The sequence below is a fragment of the Cladophialophora yegresii genome, assembly GCF_000585515.1.
Source record: "Cladophialophora yegresii CBS 114405 chromosome Unknown aczIN-supercont1.1, whole genome shotgun sequence".
In the NCBI taxonomy this organism is placed as follows: Eukaryota; Fungi; Ascomycota; class Eurotiomycetes; order Chaetothyriales; family Herpotrichiellaceae; genus Cladophialophora; species Cladophialophora yegresii.
In genome coordinates this window covers 4496386-4520803 of record NW_006913045.1, presented here as the reverse complement: position 1 = coordinate 4520803, position 24418 = coordinate 4496386, and the positions used below count along the sequence as shown (strand labels likewise).

Below are 24418 nucleotides of genomic sequence, written 5' to 3'. Positions count from 1 at the left end.
TAACAGCGCTGAAAGGGGGGCAATAGTAATCTGTACACATATACTGTATGACTCTCTGAGGCAAGCAAGTTAGAGTCGCTCCTTCATTCAGAAGCACGTGTCACGCTCGATGATTCTTGAAGTATTCCTCACGTCTAGCACGGACTGGACCCAGCACCGAGGCCAAACCAATATTTCGCTCATGACACCACCGGCTGAAGATGCATTGGTGGAGATCATCGTGAAACCAAGCCAATCTTCGCCAACATGTCCATGATCAAATTCCACATATAGGGAAGCACCTTTAACTGCTCGATCAATAACGGCGCAATGATCACGAAAATGAGCAGCACTTTCGACAGTCAGCATTGCGATGAGCCAAACTCGAGACAAGCCAGACGATAATGCGGACAAAACATCATGGGCCCAAGATTTGGGTCCCACCTTTTGGCTCGCCTCGAGGCAGAGGGGTCAAACATACCGACGGCAGCAATTCCGACAGGGCTCTTCTTGACCTCCTTCTTCTTGATGGCGGACTCGGGCTTCCCCATGCGGCGCTCCACGCCTTTGGCGTGTTTTTCATTGGCGCGGCGTTGTGCGGGAGTTTGGGCCTGCAGCTATGAGAACCTGGACATCACATGGACAGAAAGAGAACGCAACGTACCATGGCTGTCGCGGATGATATGTATGAGAACGGCGAGTGGTTGTTCCAAGGTCGAAGTAAAGTGTTGGAGAGAGATGTGTCGATGCTTGTTTCGAGCTCTGACGGGAGAGGCGACTATTCTTTCAGGTTGCCCTTAGGATTCAATCTTGCCGTAGCTGTTGACTCTGATTGTCTGAAGACTGATATTCGTAAGCGACCGGGACCGGATTCGAAAGAGATCTGAGAAGATGATGCCACATATTGTTCAACATCAGGCGACTCTAATTAGCCCCTTTCGCGAGTCGACACAGTGGCTTGATGCCAAGATCCGGGTACGGGCGAGTGGAGAGTATAATACGTTGACGGCCGCTTGCTTCCCCGTACGTACCACGTGCCTCTTAATGTCACGTGGATGGGTAACTCCCAAGCTCCTATGACCGGCTCCCTGCGGCAGTCACGTCTTTCATTAGGCCTCCTCTTGGTACAGTTACAACCCACGGTCCCCTCGAGGTCATTCGCAGATCACAGCTTCACCTCCTCCAGTAGCACCACCTTGCATGGAAGCTTGTCTCCCTAGCGATACTACACCCTCCGAACTACGAATACGAGGCACACGCGAGCTTAGAAAGATGCTTCCCTTCCAATGACGTTGAAAGCAACACTTCGAGATACCTCACCAGGGCGAAGAATGATCACCCTGCATAACTAGCTTCAATACCATGTCAATTTGTGTTGCATTGTATCTGCACCCGTCTGTTGGTACCTATCAGAGTGTCGACTCTCTCCCGCCAGCAACTTGGCGGAGGATCTGTCGCCATACTTCAAGGGGAAGGCAACGGTCAAACACAGATTGCGTTATGTGGGTTGACAATGATTTCGTTCGAGAGCGGAGCAATAAAATCCGGGCAGCTCCTCGGAGGGCTTTCCAGGAAGTATGCTCTCTTATCCCAGTCATGCTGCTTGTTGGTTCACTATGAAGATAAACAAAGCCCTTCCCTTGCTTGTTCTTCAGGCAGGTTCAGTGCTTGCTCATACAAGAGAGGATTCCAATCCCCCAGTATTTGACCCTCATCGAGCTCTCTCGAAGCGTCAAGAAGCACCATTTCCTCCCATCCTCGAACCAAACGAGGCCATCTTGCTCAACTCATTCGACAATGCTACCATCGAGAGCTGGAGCTACTACTATACTCACGGCCTACATCTAGCAGGAACGAACAAGTCACAATCTCAATGGACGGCCGATCGTTGGAGTGAGTTTGGGTTCACTTCCGGCTTGGCCTCATATTGTAGGTAATTTTTTCTGCGCCGCCTGCTGCATGATTGATCGAGGTAGATGTGTACCTGAACTATCCGGTGTCACATTCATTGACTGCGACGCTGGCCAACGGGTCGACGTATACGCCTCTGCTTGAGGAGGAAGTGCTAGCGGAAGATGAAGTCACGTCTTATCCAAACAGGGTTCCGATTTTTAACGGCTATTCTCCCTCTGGCAATGCGAGCGCCGAGTACGTCTATGTCGGGCGGGGTCAGAAGGTCGACTTTGAGCGCCTGAGGACATTGGGAGTGCAATTGGAGGGCAAAATTGCCCTGTCACGCTATGGCGGTCCTTTCCGCGGCCTCAAGGTGAAGAATGCCCAGGACTATGGCATGATCGGTGTCATTCTCTTCACCGACACGGCAGACGACGGAAACATCACAGAAGCAAATGGCTACGCCGCATATCCTTACGGCCCGGCACGGAACCCCACGTACGTACAACGCGGAAGTGTCGAGTTTGTGTCCACCTACTCTGGCGACCCCGATACGCCAGGCTATGCTTCCAAACTTGACTCTCCGCGTGCTGATAGGTCTGTTGTCATACCACGAATACCCTCTCTGCCGATTTCGTGGAAAACCGCGCAGCCGCTTCTTCAAGCTCTGGACGGTCATGGAGTAGATGGCAAGACAGTGAATCGGACGAACTGGGTTGGCAAGCTCAACGCGACCTATTCGACGGGACCTGCACTGGGGGTTACAATTTCCTTCTCGAACGTGGCGCGAGATGAAATCACCTGGATCTGGGATAGCATCGGCATCATCAACGGAACTAACCAGGACGAAGTCGTCATCCTCGGCAACCATCGGGACGCCTGGATCGTTGGTGGAGGATCCGACCCAAACTCTGGCTCAGCTGTGCTGATTGAGCTGGCCAAAGCATTTGGGGCACTGCTCGCGACTGGATGGAAGCCCAAGCGGACCATCATCTTGGCGAGCTGGGACGCCGAGGAGTATGCCTCGGTCGGCAGCACAGAGTGGGTGGAGGAGTATGTCCCATGGCTAAAAGGCTCGGCGATCGCTTACCTCAATGTCGATCAAGCTGTGTCTGGACCTGATCCCGGTCTGTCAGCCACCCCTGAACTGCACGATGTTGTCGCGGAATCCCTCAAGAAAGTGGTCTACCCATATCACGGCTACAGCAACCTGACACTGTATGACGTGTGGTACGGCTTGAGCGACGGCGAATTCGGTGTTCTAGGGGCAGGCAGCGACTATGTGGCCTTCTTGCACAACGGCATTGCCTCGCTGGACACCGGTGCCGGCCAAGGCCCCAATGATCCCATCTACCACTACCACTCCAGCTACGATACCTTTCACTGGATGAAAACGTTTGGAGACCCCTACTTCACCACGCATAAAGCCATAGGCCAGCACCTGGCCATCTTGGTCTACCACCTCGCCAACGACGACATCATCCCCTTCAACGTTGAGAACTACGGCATCCACTTGACGTCGTATCTGAACGATCTCCGCGACCTGGTGGAGTCGGAGAACGCGACCACCGCGCTGAATTTGTCTCCGCTTGAAGACGCAATTGCGAAGTTCAATGCTTCCGCCGCGGCAATCACGGCCTTTATACAGACCGCCGCCACTGAAGTGGAGTTCAAGCTCATCAACTCCAAGCTGAGGGATTTCAGCCGTGGCTTTGTTTCTCAAGGCGGGCTGCCGACCCGAGAGTTCTACAAGCATGTCGCGTTTGCGCCTGGTTTGGACACGGGCTACGCTCCTGTTACGTGGCCTGGCGTTACAGAAGCAGTCCAAGACGGCAATTTGACGCTGGCTGGTTCGTGGGTGCTGAAGTCGGCGAGGGCCGTGGAGGTTGCGGCGGGGATTTTGGCGCCGTAAGCGCAGGACCGGGGACAAAGGAATCTCTGATCCACGAATTATGCGGCATTGCGAGTTGTAGATTGGCTTGTCTGGTGGCGATGAGATGGCAACGTATGTAGTAATATGTCAAGAAGTTTTCGAGGTACCCATGCGCCGAGAAGTTCATGAAGCAGAGGGAGGCCCAGGCATATTGTGGAATCTTAGTCGTGTCGAGCTCTCTGGGCCGTGGGGAACAGTATGCACGAGGTCAAAAGCAGAAAGTGAATTGCACGGTGGCACCATGTGAAATAGTTTCTTTCCTGTGTCCACATCTGCATGCAAACATCAGTGTCGTCGAGCAGGCCAAAATGTCGAGCAGAGTTGGAAGTTTGGAACAATGGCGAGCAGGTAGCGGGAGCATGGACGTTTCCTCTATCAATCGGCCGGTCGCAGGATGACAACATCCAGGGTAGGGGACTTGCATATACTGTATATCACCCCAGCCCCAATCGACGACTGAAACCAACGATATTCGGTCGCAGCTGCGGTCTGCTCGCCTGTTGCTTCGCGAAGCCTCGAATGCCTAGATCAATGCGGTCCGGATGGTCGGCCAGAATGCACTGGACTGTACGGAGTACTTGCGCAGGACCAGCTACAGTAAGATGATGCAGAATATCCACGTGGGTGCCACGCACTGCTTCAACATACAGGAGGAAGATTCTGCAATTGGCTATGTATGCCTTTGCTGCCCACGCCAATGTACAGCACGCGCATTCATCGTGTCTGTAACACAGCCCAATGAATACTGTATGTACAAGGTCGGGGCTGTCCGACATACCTCGTAATTACACGGCTTGGGCACAGGCACCCTCGGCTGACCGCACAGGGGCTTTCTGTACCGGCAAGCTACATACTAGCCCACCGAATTCCTCGTGTTCGTCCGAGTCCCCGTGGCCTACTTTTGCAGGTGGTCAATGCCTTCGGGAAGGGGGACTGGGACTGACTGCCTCGGGTATATAGTCTCCGGGACTTGTCGAATGCGGGGTGGTGTAATTATGGGTACAGTAGATTAGCGAGGGAAGTATAAAGTGCTTGGAGATACCTCTCCGCGGCCATGTGGAACAGTACATACTGCATGCAGCTGAGGGCGTCGCAGTAACTTTTGACATAATCACTATAGAGATACAACCTAGGTACAGTGTCGTTGAGTGAGCAGGCCTTGCAGGCATGCCCCAACCGTACCTCCTGTGGGTCAACTCCCGGCCCAAGCCCGAGTCGGGGGTCGACGACGACCTCTGGGTGAGATGGTATACCCAAGAACATGTGCGTGTCAAATTCCAGAGTGCTGCAACTGCTACGCTCCACTCCGCAGGAATGTTCTTCTCACCGTTATGCTTTAGGTCCCAGATCTAGTCAACACCAAGACGGCCGTCCGAGCGGCCATGTACCGCGAGACGTTTGACTTCCCGCTCGCGCCCAAAGAGCACCACCCCCGAAAATACTTGGTCCTATACCAGACGGATATCGAGGAACCGTTAAAGTCCAAGAACTATCTCGACGGGGTGCGGCACTCCAGCGAGCTGTGGCAGGGCTCCCAACCGACCTCGGAGGTCGGCGACTTTCATGCCCGGAATTACAAGTTGATCCAGGACTATGACCCGGATGGGCGGGGGGAAGGTAGGCCTTTCTTGCCCGGTGGGCTCCTGAGTGAGTGTGATGCTGACTAGTCACCCAATAGTTGCTCCTCCGTTCTGCGTGACCGTCGAGATGGACCCGGTCGACGAGGCCGACTTTCACAAATGGTATCAGGACGAACATCTGGACATGCTGCACAAATTGCCTGGGTACCGGCGGTCGGCGAGGTACGTTATCGGCCCCAAGACGGCGTTGATGGATGGAGAGCCCCCGAAGTATTTGGCCGTGCATGAACTGGATGGGCTGGCGGGGATGGATAGTAAGGAAGCCGAGGCTGCGAACAGCACGCCCTGGACGGAGAAGCACATCAGGGACAGTAAGGCGTTTGTCGCGAGAGCTTGGGAGTTGGTTTACTCTCAGGGGTTTTGAATCGTAGCCTCAGAGGCAAATGCAAAGTTTGATTCTGCGCGACATGCACGATCCAGTGTCGGAGTTCATGCTGCCGCCGTCGCCATGACGGATTCCATCCACGGCCAAATACTCTCATTTGCAGGCGGATATCCCATGTGCAACATGCCTTCGTAGAACCGGGCTTCCTTTGGTTTCCCGTAGTTCATCAACAGCATACTGTCTTCGATGGGCACGAGACCGTCCAGGGTGCCGTTGACGAGAAGCAGCCTGCAAGACGGTCCATTCACGAAGCCGTTCGTGACCAGGCTGTACTCGTCTTGCGCTTTCTCCTTCATCTCCTCCCAGTCCTTGTAGCCGTATTTGGCGACGTACGCTTCGCTAAGGATAAAAGGGTATTCGTGGTCGTCGACACGGTCCAGCCACTCGCGACTCAAGAAGTGATGGGATCCTGCTCCCTGCGCGACCACGCCGGCGAGGCGCGCGTGATGCGTGTGTGCTAGTCGATTGGCGCAATATCCGCCTGCCGATAGGCCCCAGGCCATGCATCTCCGCATGTCGAAGTAGGGCTGCTTGTCCATCCAGTCGAGGATCGCCGTGAAGAGTCGTTCGTGAGATGTCGGGTCGCGGCGATCCGCAGGGCAGTCGGCAGTGCCCGGGATCTCGGTAATCACACAGCCCCAGCCTCGGGCGAGGAACTCATCTGTGCGCTCGCTATGAAGTCGAACACAGGCTAGTCAGTGGTGCTGTACTCACAAAAACCTGGGGCGCGCCTGCGCACCTGTTATCGGGCCGATGACCGTCTAGACCTGTTATCAGCAGCACGACGGGGCACTTGTGCGTACTGCTGACCCCCTCGGGTAGTCTCACAAAGAGGGGGATCTCCTTGCCGTCTGCCCCGTGCGCTGCAGTGTGTGGAATCTTGACCTCTTTCATGGGAGCATCCCACAGGCTGGCCCCCCTTAAGTAGACCTGCTTCTGCAGCTCGAATGCTTTCCTCTTGACTCCTGAGCCGGCGTCGAGCGAAGGGTAGCGCGAAATTCGGTACACGCAGGCGGCTCGCTTGAACCACGCGGCCGCTTTGGACCGGTCGGATCCCTGAGCTGACATGGCTGCGTCGGTGAGCTTTTCTGCCACGGGGAAGAAATAATCCGTGTATTTGTCCGTGTAGGCATCGTTCACATCATCTCGGATCAGGCTCTCGAAGATTGGCTCAAAGTCCTCGAGCTTGCCGTCGTGGAAGGGGTAGACACCCAGCGAGCAGGGGAACTTCCATTTCGTTTCCCAGAGAGCTTTTACCCCGTCTAGATGAGGGTAGCGCTGGTAGAACTTTTCGCCCAGAATCCAATTGACCATGTTGTCGGCGGGCAAGTTCGGTCTCAGTTATGCAGGGACCTTGTCGACTTGTCAGAGAGACGGTGAGCGGCTTCGACGCGGTGCTCAATCCGGGGAACCTCGGATCGACTTCGGTCAATACATACTGTACCTTACCGCGCCATGTCACGCATGTAACCAGAAACCATCTAGGTTATTCTATTTTGTACGGAGTACATGGTGTGACACTATTTTCTGCTATCAGAGATCAAGCCAGTCGGACGATTGCGCGCACTCAAGTACACCCGCACCGACTGTCTTCCCAACAGATACAAGCTCAGCCTTCAGCCAGTCCTTCATCTCGGCATCCAGGCCGCCAATGCTCGAGGCGACGCTCAAAGGCCACGCCGTGAGGTTCCCATGGTAAGGCTTGATCTCTTCGTCTTCAATCAGGATGTACTCCTGTTTCTCTGCTGTCTCGGAGGGCGGTGCAACGGTGAACCTTCCTAGTGCAAATGGTATACTCGATGACATGGCATCCGCCATCACCCTGATCTGCAGGCAGCAGTCTTCCTCTCGACGATGTTGTTCGCCAGCTAGATCGTCCGGTGCAGGTCGAATGAGCTCAAGGATCCTCAACCGTGCTCTGTTGAGCAGCATCATTGTCGCGAAGTAATTCAGCCAAACTGACGTGTAGGCAACGCTGGAGTAACTGTAGACGATCGACGAGAAGAAATGTTGCCTGGGTAGCGAAACATGGGCAGGGATGAGGTGTTGCCTGGGACACCACGTGCTGGGCAGCCGCGAAGACCAGTCTCGCAATGCTTTACTCAGCGCGTCTGCCTCGATGTTCAGGGCCCGAGCTCGCCAGTGCACCGCTTGGGTATGGTGATGGAGTGGTAGTCTTTGTTGCTGAATGAACTTCAATTGGTGTCGAATGCCAGCCACTTGAACAAGGAGCTGGTCGTACTCGAGTTCCAGCCCATGCTCGCCAAACTGCGCGCCATTTGCCAGCCAGACCGGCACTGCCATCTGCCGCAAGAGGAACGACCTGATGATTCCGCGGCGCGAGTGTTTGATGATGTCCGAGGCCGGCTGCATGATCATGAGACTGTTTTCGTGCCAGGTCTTCAGAACGGCAGTTGCGCCGTCATGATGGCAATAACTTCTGAAGGCTGTAGTGGACAGCACTTCATCGAAGGCATGCATCGAGTCTTCGTACCGGCTCATGAGGAAGATTGCAAGCAAGGCAGCGTCAATGTCCCGTCGAATCAGATTTGGCAGCGCGACCTGCGCGGTTCGCAGTAACTGGTCGTACTTCTCACGAGCTTCTGCCGCTGCCGCAGAAAGGCTCTGAGTTCGTGCAAAGACGGCGAGAGCCATGGATGAAATCGCCAAGTCGATAACTGAGTGCTTCGTAACAGAAGCCCAGTGACAAATACTGTTCTGCACGTTACCCACCAGCTTTCGCACGTCTGACGGCGTGTGCAGATGGTAATTCAGGTAGTATACCAGGGCACGGGTCTGAAGGTCGACGTCCAACGCCCGCGCAACCCTCGAGCGAGGACCTCTTGGTCGCTTTACCACCCCACTCGCATATTGATTTTCGACGTGGATGGCGAAGTCGTCGCTTGTCGCATGGACCTTGACGCATACCCGTCGGGATTTGACGCATCTGTGGCATACCGGGAGCCCTCTATCGCACTGATCGAGTTACTTGGAGTCGGTGATGAGACGAGAAACTCTCTTGCCTTGATCCGCCGAAGCTTGCATGTCCGACAACCTGCTCCTGCACTTGTGCTCACCCTCGAGAATACTAGACTCAGGTCTGTCATATCAGGTCACGAGCCAGCAAATTGCCCGTACGTATTGTAACAGGAAGTAGTGTGCACCTGTGTCCAGTCCTCGGTCGAACCCAGGCGAGACAGCAGGCATGCAACGATCGGTGCTTGCGAGCTTACGAACTCAGTCATCGGAGTACAGCTGAATAGTTTTCGGTCGCAGAACCTGGCTCTATCTTCGTGAAAGAGTGCATGGTCGTGGGAGCAAGTCCATCGTACACGATCTTAAGCAGCTTAAGTCCGGGTAAACGCCTCGAACCTATCGCCGGGCTTCTAGTCTACTCCGCTATGCATCAGGTACGCTCTGTATACATGGCGCCGAGATTGAAAGCGGCAATATTTAAAGGGAAGTAGATTCATTTTATTTCGTGGGGCCGAGCATCGACAGTGTAGGCAATGTACTCTCTAGACAACTCTCTGACCGTCCGCCACTGCCGAATCAGCTGCCGAGGCAAAGTACACGGGCGTCGCCTGACCAGATCACCAGGATAGCAGCTAGTCACGAGCCACTCCCTCACGTCCATCTGATGCTGGATGTATCAGTGTGCGGGCTTGAAAGTGGTCTCATCTCGGTACTGCTTCAGGAATGGTATTGGTAGCGAGCCAGCGGTCCCTTTTGACTCAATTGCGTGCTTGCCTTGCACCTGAGCGGCAGCAGGCAGGGAAACGTATCTCGAGACAACGGCGATATGCTTTGTCCTGAAGCATTGGAATGCCTCGATGACGGGTTGAAAGGCCGCCTGCAGTTCTGGCTCCTCTGGGTGCTGATCAACCACATCACGCAGCGAAGGCAACAACTCGACTGCCTCTAGAAAGTCTCTGTGCTTCCCAGGCATGTAGGCTCTCATCTCAACCAGCATCTTGGACTCATGACGGATTCCCAGCATGTGATCAAGGAATTGAAACAAAGTGCTCTGCGCCGCACTACCTCCCACGCACTGGACAGTTTCGTGGAGTCCGTTGCTGCGTTGCAAGGTGACGCCATTGGGAAGTCCTCGCTCCTCCGCTCCTGCACTACCGCCCAACATGGGTCGTATCGCCTGATAAAAAACTGTAGGATCACAATTCTTGTGTAGAACAGACAGGAGGTCTCCCATCTTCGAGAGCGTCGTTGCACAGAGGTCAAAGACCGGGAAAAGATCTTGCGCGACGCCTTTCCGATCGTCCAGTATCGCTTTGAGCATCGCTGGCACGAGCTTAGCACCTTGCGCCTCGACCATCACAGGAACGAGGTTGAACGCGTCTTCGTCCCTTGTTCCGGTAAAGGAAGCAAAGGACTTGATACTCTGAAAGTCGCTCAGTGCTTGAGCTGGATGCACGTGCTCATCTTCAGATAGAGGCGTCCAGTTCCATAGACAGATCCCAGCGTAGCTTAAGACGGGTCTCATACCAAGGTACTCGCAGACTTCGAGGAAAGGTTCCGCTAGGTTGGCGGGAACAATAGCTGAAGGCTTCGTCTTGTCTTGCCAGATATATGCCTGAGATAGAAAGCCGAGTACTACATACGCACGTTGCCAATGAGCCCGGTCTGCGAGGTGATCCGTTCCGAGGAGCTTCAGATTGTCGACTTTTGTCTGGAAGGTCTTCGATTCAAGGAGGCAGGGAAGATTCGAGATGAGCTTGCACCATGGTGCATAATAGGCTGGTAGCTCTGTGGGACTCGCGGTGACAAAACCCGTTCCCAGCTCAATGTCGTAGTCTTGTGGGATGGGAAGTGGGGGACGGGGGAGCATTGTTGGTGAGGTTTATGGATAGCTGTGACTCACCCGCAGTAAGAGGCATCGGGCCTCTGCTAGGACCACCATAATGAACGAAAGTATATATGCGTGACGGCGAACTTCTCCCTCGGTTCACTGCGCCCTTGGAATGATCATGCAGCAAATGGCATTGTTTCAATTGGTCAGTCCATGTACTTCAAGGCTTCTTCAGTGCTTGGCCGCATCTCGAATTTGAAAGCATCGTAAAGACAGCAGCTCGCATTCGCAAGTCGCTAAGGTTGTGTCTTGATGGACACGAACCGAGGGTCTACTGATTGAGCAGACAGACAAACCACAAGGTGTAAAATGGCACATTCCCGAGCGGATCATGATGAGACGGAAGCAAATGTGACACAAGAATGAAGCGAGAGTGAAGCGAGTGTCAGCAGTCACAGCTTTCAGATTCGACCGAGGCAAGTTTTCCGAGCCGTGACTCAGGCTTTTGGGAAGTCGCGACGCCTGTCTCCGTCTCCTTGATCTGGTGCCCTTGGCATCTTCGCTGAACACGTCGACTATGATGGTTACGACGCCCTTTTATACATGATTTCACCAGCCTGCCTCTGAATCTAATTCAGCATGACGTCCCGCGAGCCCTCCGCGGCGCCATCTGACGGCGACACCATCGACGACCAAGCCGACGAAACGAAGCCTGATCTTGTAGACCCTGACCACGAGCAGATCGAGTCTGTCGAAGGAGCCCCTGCCAGCTCTACCCCAACAACCAGTCGACGAATCGGCCGGCAGAAAACGTCTTCAGGACGGAAAGCGAGACCGCGGAAGGGCGCAATTTGGATACACGAGCAGCCCCATGAAGGGACCGAAGATGAGGGCAGCGTCGTCTCTGCTACTCACTCCAGGACCAAGAAGTCGGAAGCGACTCCCGAGTCAGACCTCAGGACAATCGGTACGGCAGTCGGCACCAGAAGACAAGCGAACGGCACCGTGGGCTCCGTGTATTCGGGCAGCAAGGTTAGGCATATCAAGAAGCCGGATGGAACACCCCTATGGCGCAAAGAGATCCAGTTCGAGTTTTTGCAGCTGGTTATTGAGGATACACAACCCGTCTTCACACGCATCAGTGATGGCAAGACTGGTTGCTGCTTCTCCGACATCTACGTCGACTGTATGGCCAGAAGTTCAAAGACGAGCAAGATTCTGAAAGACAGGCTCCAGTTCGACCGGCAAGCTGCACATAACATGGCCATGATATGCCTCCTCGTCAATGTGGGCCGCATGAACACCACCCTGAACTTCTTCCCCGAAATGCGGGCCCAGCTGAGAACATATCACTCCATCCCATCGCTACAGGCGTACAAGAGCCAGAGAGACTACAAGTCATTACAGGATGCTCCCAGGCTAAAGAGCATCCTGAAGGGGGCCAGTGAAGACACCATTGAGCCTCGAAGCATTCAGGAACTGAAGGCCAAGCCAGTTCCAAGGACAAATCCAGTTAACCTGATCTTCGTCTTGTCTCAAGTTGCACCGAGGATCAGCGAGACGCACTTCACCGACAAAGTCGACTTTTTCGACCTCGCCATGCGCCCAACAATCTCGTCTGCAAGTAGGGCCCGGGCGTTCTTGTGGCTCATGTGGTGGTATCTTGAGTCGAACTTCACCAAAGAAGATGCTCTGAGAAACCCATATGGCCCTGGCGAATACAGAGATGATGAAGACCCCAACGACCCTGACAGCGTACCACAGCTGGTGCCAAAATTGGTAATGATCACAGAGGAACAAGGAGACGCTGAAAATGTTGACCCTCCAGAAGAGATTGCTTTTGCCGAGAAAATGACCCAAGAAAGGAAGCGGATAATGGCCGAGAACGCCAACGATCCACCGCTTGTCATGGCCGACCCAGGGAACCCCGACCACAAAGCGCTCAAACGCCTAAAGAGGGGTGCTGCATATGGGGACGAAGACTCAATGGTCTCGGACGTCGATTCACGCGCTAGTCCCGGTGTAGGACGTTCTCCTGCTCCAGAAGCACTCAATGCACATGGACATGTCATGGCCAGTGCGCTGGGAGGTCAAGCTGACAGTCTCGATGATGATTGGGAGGCGGTTGATCCTCACCCTGGCCGAGGGAGATACAAACGTGTCAGGGGTAAGAACACTCCGACCCGCGTCAGAGGAGGCCCCAGGCAGAGTGATGGTCCAAGGAGCGTGTTCAAATCAGGACGCAATGCCGGCACACCAGACACTGTCGATCGATACCGAGCAACGCCCCAACCTCTGCAACCCGGTGGTGCGAACCATCCAGTCATCGGTCAGTTCGGCACACCCCGCGGCAAGAATGAGATTGACATGCTCCGAGCCGAGCCTGGAGGCGTAGCAGCAGGCACCAAGGCTAAGGCCAGAACAGGCTACCAGCGAGAGCTAGAGGAGCATAGACAGCGCCGAGTCGAATGGGCCCTGAGGAGACGTCGCAGACGTGCCCTGAAAGAGGCCCGGCGGATCAGACAAGGGGGCAGATGGTTGCTGACAGCCGCGAGGCGAATTAGCGAGCTCCCTCCAACATATGACAGCGAAGAGGAAGAAGAGGCGGGCGGGTCTGGTTTCGGCGGCTTGCTTGGCCGCAGATGGTTTGGCGAGCCCAACGTCGATTCCGAAGCTAAGTCTCTGCCTGCTGGTTATGAGCCCGATGATTACGGCGAGGAAGTGCAATCATGGGCTGGGCTTCTGAGGAGAACGGGAAGACGCCTCGAGGTCTGGAGTGGGGATCGTGATCTGGGAGTCTATCATGCCCGTCTCCATCGCCACCATGCGGCCCCGAACAATTTCGCTGCAGCATCTGCTCGGCCAGTCACGAACGGCACAGGGAAGAAACGCCGGACGCACGAGTCATCAGCACATCCCTCAGCCCCAGACACTGGAAGGACCCTGCAGTCTGCAAGAAGTGCAGGGCGAGATCTCAACGACGAAATCACACAAGATCTGCTCGCTGAACGAAGTGATGATGACATGGACGACGACGATGACTCGGTTGTAAATGGCGATGTCGATGGTGAAGAGAGTGATGTGGACATGGATTGACCGTACAAGATGCTTGTACCAGGCCTCCTTTGCGACTTCTCCGGCTTGTATTCGTACTCTAGACGTGTAGCACACGTAGCCACCAACTTGAACCAGGACTGCGGAGTGGCAAGTGCATATTACGCAGGCACACTGCGACAAATATTTCCTGACTGATACTGATACTGGTAATGGCTGCTGCAGCATCGGCCTCAGGGAGTCAATTAGCCCAAGCTCGTCCGAACACGGCGATACGTTTGTTCCGGCTGAACCGGCTCAGCCTCAGCGTGGCAAACATTCGGAACCTTCGCAAGCCATCCTGCAGGCAACAACAAACTGGCGTCCAAACGCTTTCAACATTGTACAGACGATGATGGTCGGCTCAGAGTCTCCTCCGTTAGCATCGCAGAAGATATTCGTCCGTCGGAGGGTGGTGAAACGCCTCGCACCAAGAGACTTGGTATTACGCCTGATTACGGCATCACAGGTCAAGCCAGACACAGGCGTCGTGCAAACCCAATGTCTCCATTATTAATAGGCCTTGAAAGAGGCTTTCGCCTTCCAGCACGCTGGCATCGTGCGATCTCGTATCGAGAGACGTCCGGGTTTGTCGTTCAGTACAGTAGTACTCGTCCTACCTGTCGCTGATTGCTGTCCTGAGGAAGCTTCATGTCAATCGATCGTGAGCTCCGGCGCAGGAGCGACGGCCTTAAACATGTGCTGATGGGACTCCCGCCAGAGCTCGACAGCAATCACAGATGACTGAGTGTTCCAAAGTACCTAGGAGATGTCCTCGACAACAACGAAGGAGGACAGAAGCATCCCGTGAGAGGCAGCTCATGATCTATATCCTTCGCGTGAGATCGCCGCGTGTGACATAAGGCCCATGCACGCATAGGTGGTAGGGAGCGAAGCAGGTCCGACTCTTCTTTTCCAGGACAGTCTGTGCGGGCTTTGGTCCCGACCAGCGAACAATACGTCGGAACCGCCCTGCGGGCCAAGGCCCCTTCAGGTCAACCCATGTATGATGGAGGTGCTAACTCTACCCATGGGTGGTCGATGTCTGTTCTTGGGTAAGGCTTCCACCTTGCCAGCCGGCTCGACCTACAAGCCGTCCATAATCTTGCCAGGCCCCTGACGTTCTGGTGATGCCTATTGGCGCTGCTCCATTGCCCTTGGCGGTATGCCGAAACGACACCAGGCCCTGTCCCGTTCTCAAAGAAGTCATGGTATGAGCACAGTCGCCCAATTGTTGAGTGTTCAAGCCGTCAACAAGTGCATGCAACAGATGCAATCCCGTACTGCATCACATGCGGGCTCGTACACTGTTTTCACCAATCGACCTTATCAGCTCTTGGTCGAGGCTTCCCATGGTCTGCTCCTGCTTACGTGTCGAAATGGGTTGTGGCAGAGCTGTCCAAGGCGCCTCTTCTCGTTCGACGCCTCCCGAAGCTTATATCCAACCGTAGCGTTCCATCCACCTGATGCCGAGACGCTATCGCAGGGCTGGGCTACTGTCCTCAGGGAAGTCTTCAGCGCATTTGGAGGCTACGCTGTGTTCAGGGTTTGGCAGTGCCGTTCCACATTCATCATGACTGGTGGGCAACTGCCGGAGCAGCTCCTCTTTCATGCTTTTGAAGGCCGGGACTGGGCCGCGACCACCATCAACCACTTCATGCATCGGTACCTGGCGCCATTCTCGCACTTCTCAAAGCCCAAGCTATCGGCGTTGATTCGTCTGTCCACGGCTCTCGAGGGTGACTCTGAAACTTTTGAGCGAGCCACGTCTGGTCTGTAGCTTCCTCCACACTGGACTGTTAACCGGACATTTTTCCGTCTCTCCATCAACGCGAAGGCAGGCATCACTGCGTCGAGACCGCAAATGATAGATGCTTTCCAAGGAAAGATCTCAGCAGAAGACCATGGTCACATAGAGCCGCATACAACTTTGCAAACTTCACACAGGTGTCACGCTCTGCAAGACCACTCCTCCCATACTTAATTACTGTGTTCAAGAGGGAACTGGACGCATTGACATGGACGACATGAGGGACATCTCATCTCCGTTGTCGAATGCCAATACTTGCAAGCCACAAGCAACACGCTGGGCCACACCGACTACCACTGGACGTGAGTCCGAACTTACTGTAGTATACAACCTGTATTATGAAGTCTACACTGGACTCTCCGTATGTCCCGAAGCCATGAGCGGAGCGTCCGCGGCCGCCACGTGATGTGCCTGGATAAAGAGCCCAAGAACAAGCCTTTGCTGACTTATTGAGGTGCATGGGTGACTCATTTCGAAACCCTGTCTTGAAAGCCCGACACGAAGCTAAACTGAAGATCCCCTGTCCCTAGGCCCCGACACCTGGGGCCTTAAACACGAACAAGGGCTCGGCAATCTCGCCAGGCAGTGCAATGGCGCCGAGGCACCTCAACGGTCAGCGCTAGGCCATGTGAAGATGGCCGCCTCCAATACTGACCCTGTCTTGACCAATCCAATGCGACGACCGTGGGGCCGACAAACCCTCGAAAGGCGGCACGGCAGATTCTCGCAAATATTGTTGCCGGGGACTGTGGCTCTTCCATCCCACATCCCGTTGGCTAATCAGTCTCCCCATCTGGAGACCAAGCTGCTCCTTGATGCAGTTGACCACATTGATGCGAGGCACTCTTTGCACATTCTCGTTCTTTGCAGGATTTGGTTTCTCTTCCATGTAGGACAAGCCGATCGATATTCCGAAAAGCCAGACGCCGACCTTGTTTGAGAGCTAGATGGTGCAACCACGCTTTCCTAACAGGTTGAATACGCCCAGCGTGTCTTATTCGCGAGCGGACGTAGCATGCCGAAGCGAGGTTGACTGGTTGAGTGCAAAACAAGATGCCCCTTCTCTACTGTCTCACTCTGCATAGTTCTCAGGATAGACATGAGCTTCTAGCGTGGAGATGAGCGCCATGCATTTGTTGACGCGGTGGACGGGGACTTCTGTTGGTGCTCTCGATCATCCCGGCTCAGAACGAAGTATCCACTCTATTACTTCCAACCAATAACGACTTTGGCTGCTTCGGTTTTCTCACACTTCCTCCAGACAGCTTCTCTCGTAAATTGACGAGGTTGACCAGAGCATGGATCCTGATCTGCAACACGAGATAGGGAGCCAGGGATATCATGAGTCGAGTGGCTTAGAGCTCTCTGGCAACGACACCGTCCCCAACCAGTGGCAGTCTGGAAGAACGGGAAGCCGTTTCACAGGACGCCTAACCAAGTATACGCCCTGACTCGCCCGCCATTCATGCCGTCTCTCTCCAAGGAATCTTCTGTTGTTTCGGGACAAGCTCGCCAACTCATTCCATGCCGTTGCCGTATCCAACATAGCGGCTTCTTCGCACGTGGCCCCGCGCAGTCCACCGTTATCCGTACCGGCTCCTTGTTGTTTGCACACCAGATCAAATGGGACGCCACGTCTCGCCAGGAATGGCACTTTGCTGCGCATCTGATGCAGGATCCTGATTAATCAAACACTTAATCCGTGCTCGTCCACTATACAGGAAGACGTATCTCTTCCTACCCCGAAGAACTATGCCGTGACCTCGACCCTTCGCACTCGGTCCATCACAACCGATCTCACGATCTCCTTCCACGGAAAGGCTCCAATTCAACAGTCGAGGGCGTCGCATTTCCGCGCATCGAGACTCGTCTTGCATGCAATACGAGGCTGCCGTTGCTTAAGTTGACCACACTGCTGTCCCTTTTGCTAGTTGTCAAGCAGATTGCTTCTACATGAACACAACTCCCGTCTACGTTTCTCCCCGTGGCGGACCGTACAATCTCTAGTCTGGAGGATCAAAGCTTGCGCCTCATTGCTCGGTCTAAGCACGTTCCATTGGCACTCACTTCTGTTGCAACTGCCCAAACAGCACACAAATTTATAGACCACTTGTCGGCGATGCGAGAAAACGTCACCGCGCTGGGGAAGGGTCCAGAGGACGCGCCTCCAGACATGAATAGCTTCGTCTCCGTCTTCCATGCCAGCAGCCTGTACACGCAGCGAGCTCAGCCACAACAGCAGCGTCCGGACGACAATTCCCACTATTACAATCCAGGGCACTACTGGCAGACAATGGACTACTATGACGTGGCAATGAACATCTGTACCGATCTTACTGATGTGAGGCTGACGGCGGTGTCAAGTTTGTCACGCGGAGTTTCCCTAACATAACCTACAGTTAATTCACGTTACTCCCTCTGTGATGCCGAGCAATGTCCCTCCAACGCCGGCAGACGATCTGACGCCACTCGACTGTTCAATCGACTGTCCATTCGACTTCGCGCCGGAAGCATACGGCAGTCCTGGCGACTCATTACGCCTGCTCAGTACCGACTCGTCGGCTCAGGAAAGTCCAAGCGCAGAGAGCAAATGCCCAGGCCATAGTCGATACGCTGGTCAGCAGAGTCCCTGCCAGACATGCCTACAGGACAAGAAAGAGGTTAGTTCCGCTTGACTCGTCGGGTTTTGCTGGTCGCAATCCAGGTCGCGCCGCGTTTCCACCACGACGCTTGGTCTGAAGCTGATTCAGCTAACGCTGATACCCTGATAGAAGCGAAGAGAACAGAATAGGAAAGCACAACGAAACCACCGACTGCGCAGCGAAGCCAAGCTAGAGCAGCTGAGAGCCCGACTGAAGACGCAGACCGATGAGATCGTGATGCTGAGAGACTTCAACCAATCGTTGATGAAGCATATTGAAACGCTGGAGTCCAAAGGGGGGAATGATGGAACCAGAGATGGACCTGGCTCGGGTCAGGCACCGGATGCGCCGCTGCAAGGTGCGTCCGCTTCTGCTTGACTCTATCGCAGAAGATGTGGAAGACCCAAGGCCAAGCCAGGTAGAGCAGGGCGCCTGCTTCGAGACTAGTCCAAGGCAGCCAGGCAGGCATCATAGATGGCGAGGACAGCTCCTCGTCCGCCTAGTGGTACACCCTTGTGCAGCGTGCACACAAGAAGTCACGAACTGCTGGTCCACGGAGTACTCGTAAACTCTCTGCATCTATGAAGTGGCAAACCCTCGCAGAAGGGACGTTGAGCTGTGAACTTGTGCGGGTGGCAACACCTTCCAGAGTCCGGAGCATGATGGAGACATTAACTACCACAGTGGAGTACCCATTACTCGTACGAGTAATAGTATGGGGTAGCACTGGTAGTCGGCAGGAGATCGCCTACCGCAAGGGGCAGGCAACCCCTCGTATAATGCTGTGCAGATGGTCAATTGAGGCACCAACTGATGCCTGATCAACGCCGTCGTCCCCTGAATCGAGAGCCTGGCAAACCTTGTGCCCCAGCTCCCTTTAGGTATCATCCCCTGGAGCGTAGGGGTAGGCACCAGGAACATAATCCCTAGGCAACAATCCGACACATGGGGAACGCCCGCGTCGTAGGCAGCACGTGACTGCGCGAACCGCCCCGCCCACGTGAATCGGGTCGCCTTCCTTATCGATAACGAGGGACCGAGTCACCAGTTTTGCGATCTTCTGCCTGCACCTGCGCCTTCGCCCTCACCTTCATGAGCCTCACCGCCCACACCTAGCACGACCTTGCGATCAGCCCGCGCGCAGCGGACTCGCCCATGGAGGAAATCGATGAGCGGGCCTCGAAAAGACGACGAATATCAAGACACGCCGACTCGACCCTTCCTGCTCCGTTCTCGGACTATATTGTGCTCGCTCGGGCGAAATGCACAGATGTATCCACCGATGCGTGGCTTCCCCCTCCAAGAGATGGCTCGATTATGGCAGTCAATCTGCGGAATGTGACGCGATGCGAAGGAGGCTTTGAAATCGAATTCGCGGGTGGAAAATGGGCTCGTGAGAAGCGATTTTTCACAGAGGACTTGCCGCACGAGGATCTGCAGATTTTGGAAGATGTCAGGAAGCTCGAATCGGTGGCGAGATACAAACATCCTGCGGCGCTGCCGCTTGCCTGCGCCCATGCCTTCATCCGACCGGACGGTCAGGATACCACTTTTGAGGTCTCCATTCTGTGGCAAGACACAATCGCCCTGAGGGACAGGGTAGACCCCGCACTGCTTGATATTCTCGCCAGGTATATGCCGCCGACAAGGCCCATGCCGTCTCTGTTCGCACCGTGGGAGCCCCGGCAGTTCTACGACAACGTGCATGTCCCGGAGAAGACAGAAGCCGATTCTGCCGAACTCAAAATTCCAGCTCTGGAATCGACGTTGTTTCCCTTCCAGAGACGTGCTGTTAGATGGCTTCTTGCACGAGAAGGCGTGGTCGAGCAATCTGATGGGAGCTTCGGGCCCGGGAAAGGGCAGCCGACAGATCAACCTCTGCAGGGGTTCGAGATGCATAATACCTGGTCTGGCGAAAGCTGTCTTGTCAATCACGCCTTGGGTGTTGCATCTACAGATCTGGCCGCTGTCAGGCAACATTTCGTGGCACCGAAAGGCGGAGTTCTCGCGGATGAAATGGGCCTTGGTAAGACTCTGGAGATCATTGCTCTAATGTGTTTGCACCCCAGACCAATGCAGTCCGTGGAACCCTCCGATTTGCTACCGTCATCCGCAACCCTCATCATTACGCCTCCGTCGATCCTCGAACAGTGGAAGAGTGAGATCCAGGAACATGCCCCCAGTCTGCGTGTGTACCATTACCAAGGGTTGAGCAGCTTCAAGAAATCAGGCGAATCGTTCCTCGAAAGTCTCGTTGACCAGGACGTAGTCTTGACCACGTACAATGTCATCGCAAAAGAGGTGCACTATGTCTCAGAAAAACCTGATCGCAACTTGCGGAACAAGAAGAGGCGCGAGAAACCGCCCAAAAGTCCGTTGACGCAGATTTCCTGGTGGCGTGTGTGTTTGGATGAAGCGCAGATGGTAGAAAGTGGTGTATCTGCGGCGGCCACCGTGGCACGGCTTATCCCGCGAGACCATGCGTGGGCTGTCACAGGCACTCCGCTGCGGAAGGGCCACCGAGATTTGTTTGGCTTGTTGCTGTTCCTCCGATATGCTCCGTGGTGTCGATCGCCTCGGCTATGGGATCATCTCGTCACATACTACCGATCGATGTTACGAGACATGCTTGGGGAAGTCGTGATGAGACATTCGAAAGACTTTGTGCGGGAAGACCTACGGCTACCGCCCCAGAACCGTCACACCATTACCATCCCTTTTACCCCTATCGAAGAACAGCACTATACCCAGCTATTCCAAGACCTTTGTGAAGACCTGGATCTCGATCGCACAGGTGCGCCTCTCACGGACGAATGGGATCCAGAATCGCCTGCGGTGGTTGAAAAGATGCGGACTTGGCTGACCCGACTTCGCCAAACCTGCTTGCACCCCGAAGTCGGCGGGCGCAACAGGCGCGCGTTAGGGCGAAAGACAGACGGACCTCTTCGCACAGTCGAGGAAGTGCTGGACGTGATGATCGATCAGCACGAAGGTCAACTGCGTACGGCACAACGCGCTCGTCTCATGGCAAAGTTGAGGAGAGGACAACTCAAAGAAAACGCCAAGGCAAGTCAAGAGGCGATCAAGATTTTTCAAGAAGCCTACCACGAATCCCGCGTCGTGGTACAGGAATGTGGTAAACAGTTTGATCAGGCTCGTCTGTCTTTGGGTGTCACCAAGGAGCAAGGGATCGTCAGTAAGGACAAGGAAGGCGACGAAGAGACAAATCTCCGCTTATCGACTCTGAATGCTCGATTGCGGTCCGCCCTGGAAATGCACCACACTGCCTGTTTCTTCATGGCGAATGTATTCTTCCAGCTCAAGTCAGTTCATCCCCCGGAGAGTGACCTATTTCAGCACATCGAGGAAAAGGAAACAGCGGCATACGAGAAGGCAAAGTCAATCCGTGGCGAGTTGTTGAAAGGGGTCACCCGGCATGTGAACAAATTGGTGACAACGGTCAGAGCGAATCTTGCTGACGGATCCACCCAAATCCCCATGATGGAAGCGCCGACAGGCTTCGGCGGCATCGAGAGCAAGAAGATTTTCGAAAAGCTTCACTTCTTTTGTGAAGCCATGAATGCTCAAGCAGAACAGTTCCATGAACTCCAGAAAAAGATGGCAGACTTTTTGAGCCAAGCACTCATTGATGAGGACGAGGGTGTCGAACTGCAAGGTGACGAGTACGAGAGCTCGACGAAGCATCAAGACGAGATGTACGCGATCATGGAAGCCCTCAGAGCTTTGCTGGCCGACCGCAATGAGGCCATCAGTGGTCAGGAGAACATGCTCATCAAACAGGAGATGAAGCAATTCCTGCGTGTCGCAAAGGAAGGCGAAGGTCCGGCTCCCGACGTGATGCTTCGGCTTCTGGCGGAACGTGAACAAAAACGTGTAAAAGTCAGTGAGTTTGGTAGCCTGAGGGGCATCATCGCCCAGCTGAGACAAATGGTCTCGTCTTTGCAGTGGCAGGAAGGCAACAACCAGAGCCGTGCGAGCCACGAGCTGGTCATCCTGGAGCGACTCCTGAAACACATGCAGCAACTCGGCGCGGCACAGGTCAAGGCTCTGACGACTCTCGAACAGGATGTCAATCACTTCCGAGACACGATGAACAGCCGGCTGGAGTATTACCGAGCACTGCAAAAGCTATCTGACCAGGTTGCCCCCTACCAAGAGGACTCGATCGGACAGCTGCTTGATGACCGACTCTATCAGAGCTTCCTTGTCGATGAGACGAGGCTACAGCAGAAGATTGACTCCATATCGGCCAAACTCCGGTACCTGGTCCACATGAAGACGGACGACTCGAAGTCCACGGCACCCAGAGTCTGCCTGATCTGCACCGACCAATTCGAAGTCGGGGCAATGACCTCCTGCGGCCACAGCTTTTGCAAGGAGTGCGTCATGCTGTGGTATAGCCAACACCACAACTGTCCAGTGTGTAAGACCAGGTTGCCTCCCAATGGGTTTTACGACATCACATACAAACCTGCCGAAATTGCGGTACAGGCCGAGTCTCCTTCTACCTCCACCACTTCGTCGCCAGGCTCACGCTCTGAACGCCACCACGACCAATCAATCTATTCCGACATCAGTACGACGATGTTGAACCAGATCAAAAATGTCGATATCCGAGGCCCCAGCTACGGCAGCAAGATCGACTTTCTCTGTCGCCATCTGATGTGGCTTCGCGAGCATGATCCCGGGTCCAAGTCGATCATCTTCTCGCAATACCGGGAATTCATCGACGTCATCGCTCTCGCGTTCCAAGCCGTCAACATTTCGTGCACCCGCATCGATGTGAAAAATGGCACCGAGAAGTTCAAATCCGACCCATCCATCGAGTGTTTCCTGCTCCACGCGAAAGCGCACTCGACGGGGTTGAATTTGGTTATTGCAAACCACGTCTTTCTCTGCGAACCGCTGATCAACACGGCGATCGAACTGCAGGCGATAGCCCGCGTGCACAGAATCGGCCAACACCGCTCGACAAACGTGTGGATGTACCTGGTCGCCGACACGGTCGAGGAGTCCATCTACGACATCAGCGTCACGAGGCGATTGGCTCATATGCGAAGTAACAGCAGCAGTAGCGGAGAGGACGCCAACGCCAAAGGTAAAGGCAAGAGCAAGAGTAAATCGACCACCACGGCGTCGGTGTCGGCGTCGATTTCGGGAACGAACACCCCTCTTCGCTCAGACAATAAAGCCCTTCAGGAAAACGAAAACGCCATCGACGCCGCCAATTCCATGGAATTGCAAGCCGCGGACCTCAGCCGCCTGCTCACGGCCGGCAAGTCCGGCGGGGAGATGGTCGACAAGGAAGACCTCTGGGGATGCTTGTTCGGACGGATCAGCGCGCGCCGGGATGGAGGTTCGGCCACAGGCTTGGGTGCCCTAGTAGAAAGCCAGCCTGCGAATACCGAGGTCGCGAGGTTTTTAAGGGCAGAGGCGGCGAGCGAGAGGGCCGGGCAGTCGGGTTGACTTGGATATCCGCGTGGGTTGGTACCGAGGGTAGCATCGAATCGAATCAAGGCGAATCTGAAAGACTGGATGATACAGTCGGCAGTTCTAGTACACAGAGTCGAGCAGAGCAGAGTAGAGTAGAGTACCTGGTAGAGGTTCTTGACTCGCCAGCATTGCACGACCGGTCCATCGTCGTGGATAGTGACTTACATACGCTTCACCAACGTACCTGGTACGGAGTACCTGCGCACTGAAACTCCTCTGCGACCACCGCACAGCTACAGGACTGTAGCTAGCTGCATGGTCTGCCAGTCTGTCGCTCTGTCGTGCTGTCGTGCTGTCGTGCTGTCGTTCTGTCGTTCTGCCGTGCTGTCGTTCTGTCGTCCTGTCGTGCTCTCCGTATGTCGTTCTTTCTGCTACGGACCGGCAGTACTTCTCCGCCTGTGTGTGTTCAAAGAAGCACGGTCCTGTCGCCAAGGGTCCGTGTCGGTGTCTGGCGTCACCGGTAGAGTAAGTATGCATGCACGAAGAAATCCACGACTTAGCACCTTCGCCCTCTCCGGCTCACTTGGAGAGTACGAGGACGCGTACGAACAAGGAACGGGGATAGCGGTTCAGAGCTGTACTCGAGGCACGGCAATCTGCAGGGGGGAGTGTGCTTCTCTTCTGGACATGGACAGAGTTATGCCCTCACTCAATCGCATCGGGATCGTTCAGTTGATCTGCGAGGAAGTAGAACAAGGTCATAGTTACAACGTACGGTACTC

The 24418-nt window shown here is 54.7% G+C and overlaps 9 protein-coding genes across 9 annotated transcripts; 5 read left to right on the top strand and 4 right to left on the bottom strand.

The window, feature by feature from the left end:
* Positions 1 to 215: 215 nt before the first annotated feature.
* A1O7_01627 (uncharacterized protein) lies at positions 216 to 593 on the bottom strand (the record flags this gene model as incomplete). Its single annotated transcript, XM_007755663.1, has 2 exons — positions 461 to 593; positions 216 to 331 (listed from the first exon to the last, which is right to left on the bottom strand). Exons 1-2 carry the CDS (start codon positions 528 to 530, stop codon positions 216 to 218), a joined length of 186 nt encoding a protein of 61 aa, XP_007753853.1. The 5' UTR covers positions 531 to 593.
* A 1002-nt stretch (positions 594 to 1595) lies between these two features.
* A1O7_01626 (uncharacterized protein) lies at positions 1596 to 3784 on the top strand (the record flags this gene model as incomplete). The annotated part of the gene is made up of 2 exons (XM_007755662.1): positions 1596 to 1908; positions 1956 to 3784. 2 exons carry the CDS (start codon positions 1596 to 1598, stop codon positions 3782 to 3784), a joined length of 2142 nt encoding a protein of 713 aa, XP_007753852.1.
* Positions 3785 to 4972: 1188 nt separating this feature from the next.
* Positions 4973 to 5809, top strand: A1O7_01625 (uncharacterized protein; the record flags this gene model as incomplete). The annotated part of the gene is made up of 3 exons (XM_007755661.1): positions 4973 to 5068; positions 5146 to 5422; positions 5484 to 5809. The coding sequence occupies 3 exons, from the start codon at positions 4973 to 4975 to the stop codon at positions 5807 to 5809; spliced, it is 699 nt and encodes a 232-aa protein (XP_007753851.1).
* A 65-nt stretch (positions 5810 to 5874) lies between these two features.
* Positions 5875 to 7144, bottom strand: A1O7_01624 (uncharacterized protein; the record flags this gene model as incomplete). The annotated part of the gene is made up of 2 exons (XM_007755660.1): positions 5875 to 6502; positions 6570 to 7144. The coding sequence occupies 2 exons, from the start codon at positions 7142 to 7144 to the stop codon at positions 5875 to 5877; spliced, it is 1203 nt and encodes a 400-aa protein (XP_007753850.1).
* Positions 7145 to 7363: 219 nt separating this feature from the next.
* A1O7_01623 (uncharacterized protein) lies at positions 7364 to 8485 on the bottom strand (the record flags this gene model as incomplete). The annotated part of the gene is made up of 1 exon (XM_007755659.1): positions 7364 to 8485. One exon carries the CDS (start codon positions 8483 to 8485, stop codon positions 7364 to 7366), a length of 1122 nt encoding a protein of 373 aa, XP_007753849.1.
* Positions 8486 to 9482: 997 nt separating this feature from the next.
* A1O7_01622 (uncharacterized protein) lies at positions 9483 to 10676 on the bottom strand (the record flags this gene model as incomplete). Its single annotated transcript, XM_007755658.1, has 1 exon — positions 9483 to 10676. The coding sequence occupies one exon, from the start codon at positions 10674 to 10676 to the stop codon at positions 9483 to 9485; it is 1194 nt and encodes a 397-aa protein (XP_007753848.1).
* Positions 10677 to 11276: 600 nt separating this feature from the next.
* On the top strand, positions 11277 to 13733 carry A1O7_01621 (uncharacterized protein; the record flags this gene model as incomplete). Its single annotated transcript, XM_007755657.1, has 1 exon — positions 11277 to 13733. One exon carries the CDS (start codon positions 11277 to 11279, stop codon positions 13731 to 13733), a length of 2457 nt encoding a protein of 818 aa, XP_007753847.1.
* Positions 13734 to 17659: 3926 nt separating this feature from the next.
* On the top strand, positions 17660 to 18560 carry A1O7_01620 (uncharacterized protein; the record flags this gene model as incomplete). Its single annotated transcript, XM_007755656.1, has 3 exons — positions 17660 to 17881; positions 17940 to 18200; positions 18312 to 18560. 3 exons carry the CDS (start codon positions 17660 to 17662, stop codon positions 18558 to 18560), a joined length of 732 nt encoding a protein of 243 aa, XP_007753846.1.
* Positions 18561 to 19337: 777 nt separating this feature from the next.
* A1O7_01619 (uncharacterized protein) lies at positions 19338 to 23669 on the top strand (the record flags this gene model as incomplete). Its single annotated transcript, XM_007755655.1, has 1 exon — positions 19338 to 23669. The coding sequence occupies one exon, from the start codon at positions 19338 to 19340 to the stop codon at positions 23667 to 23669; it is 4332 nt and encodes a 1443-aa protein (XP_007753845.1).
* Between the last annotated feature and the right edge of the window lie 749 nt (positions 23670 to 24418).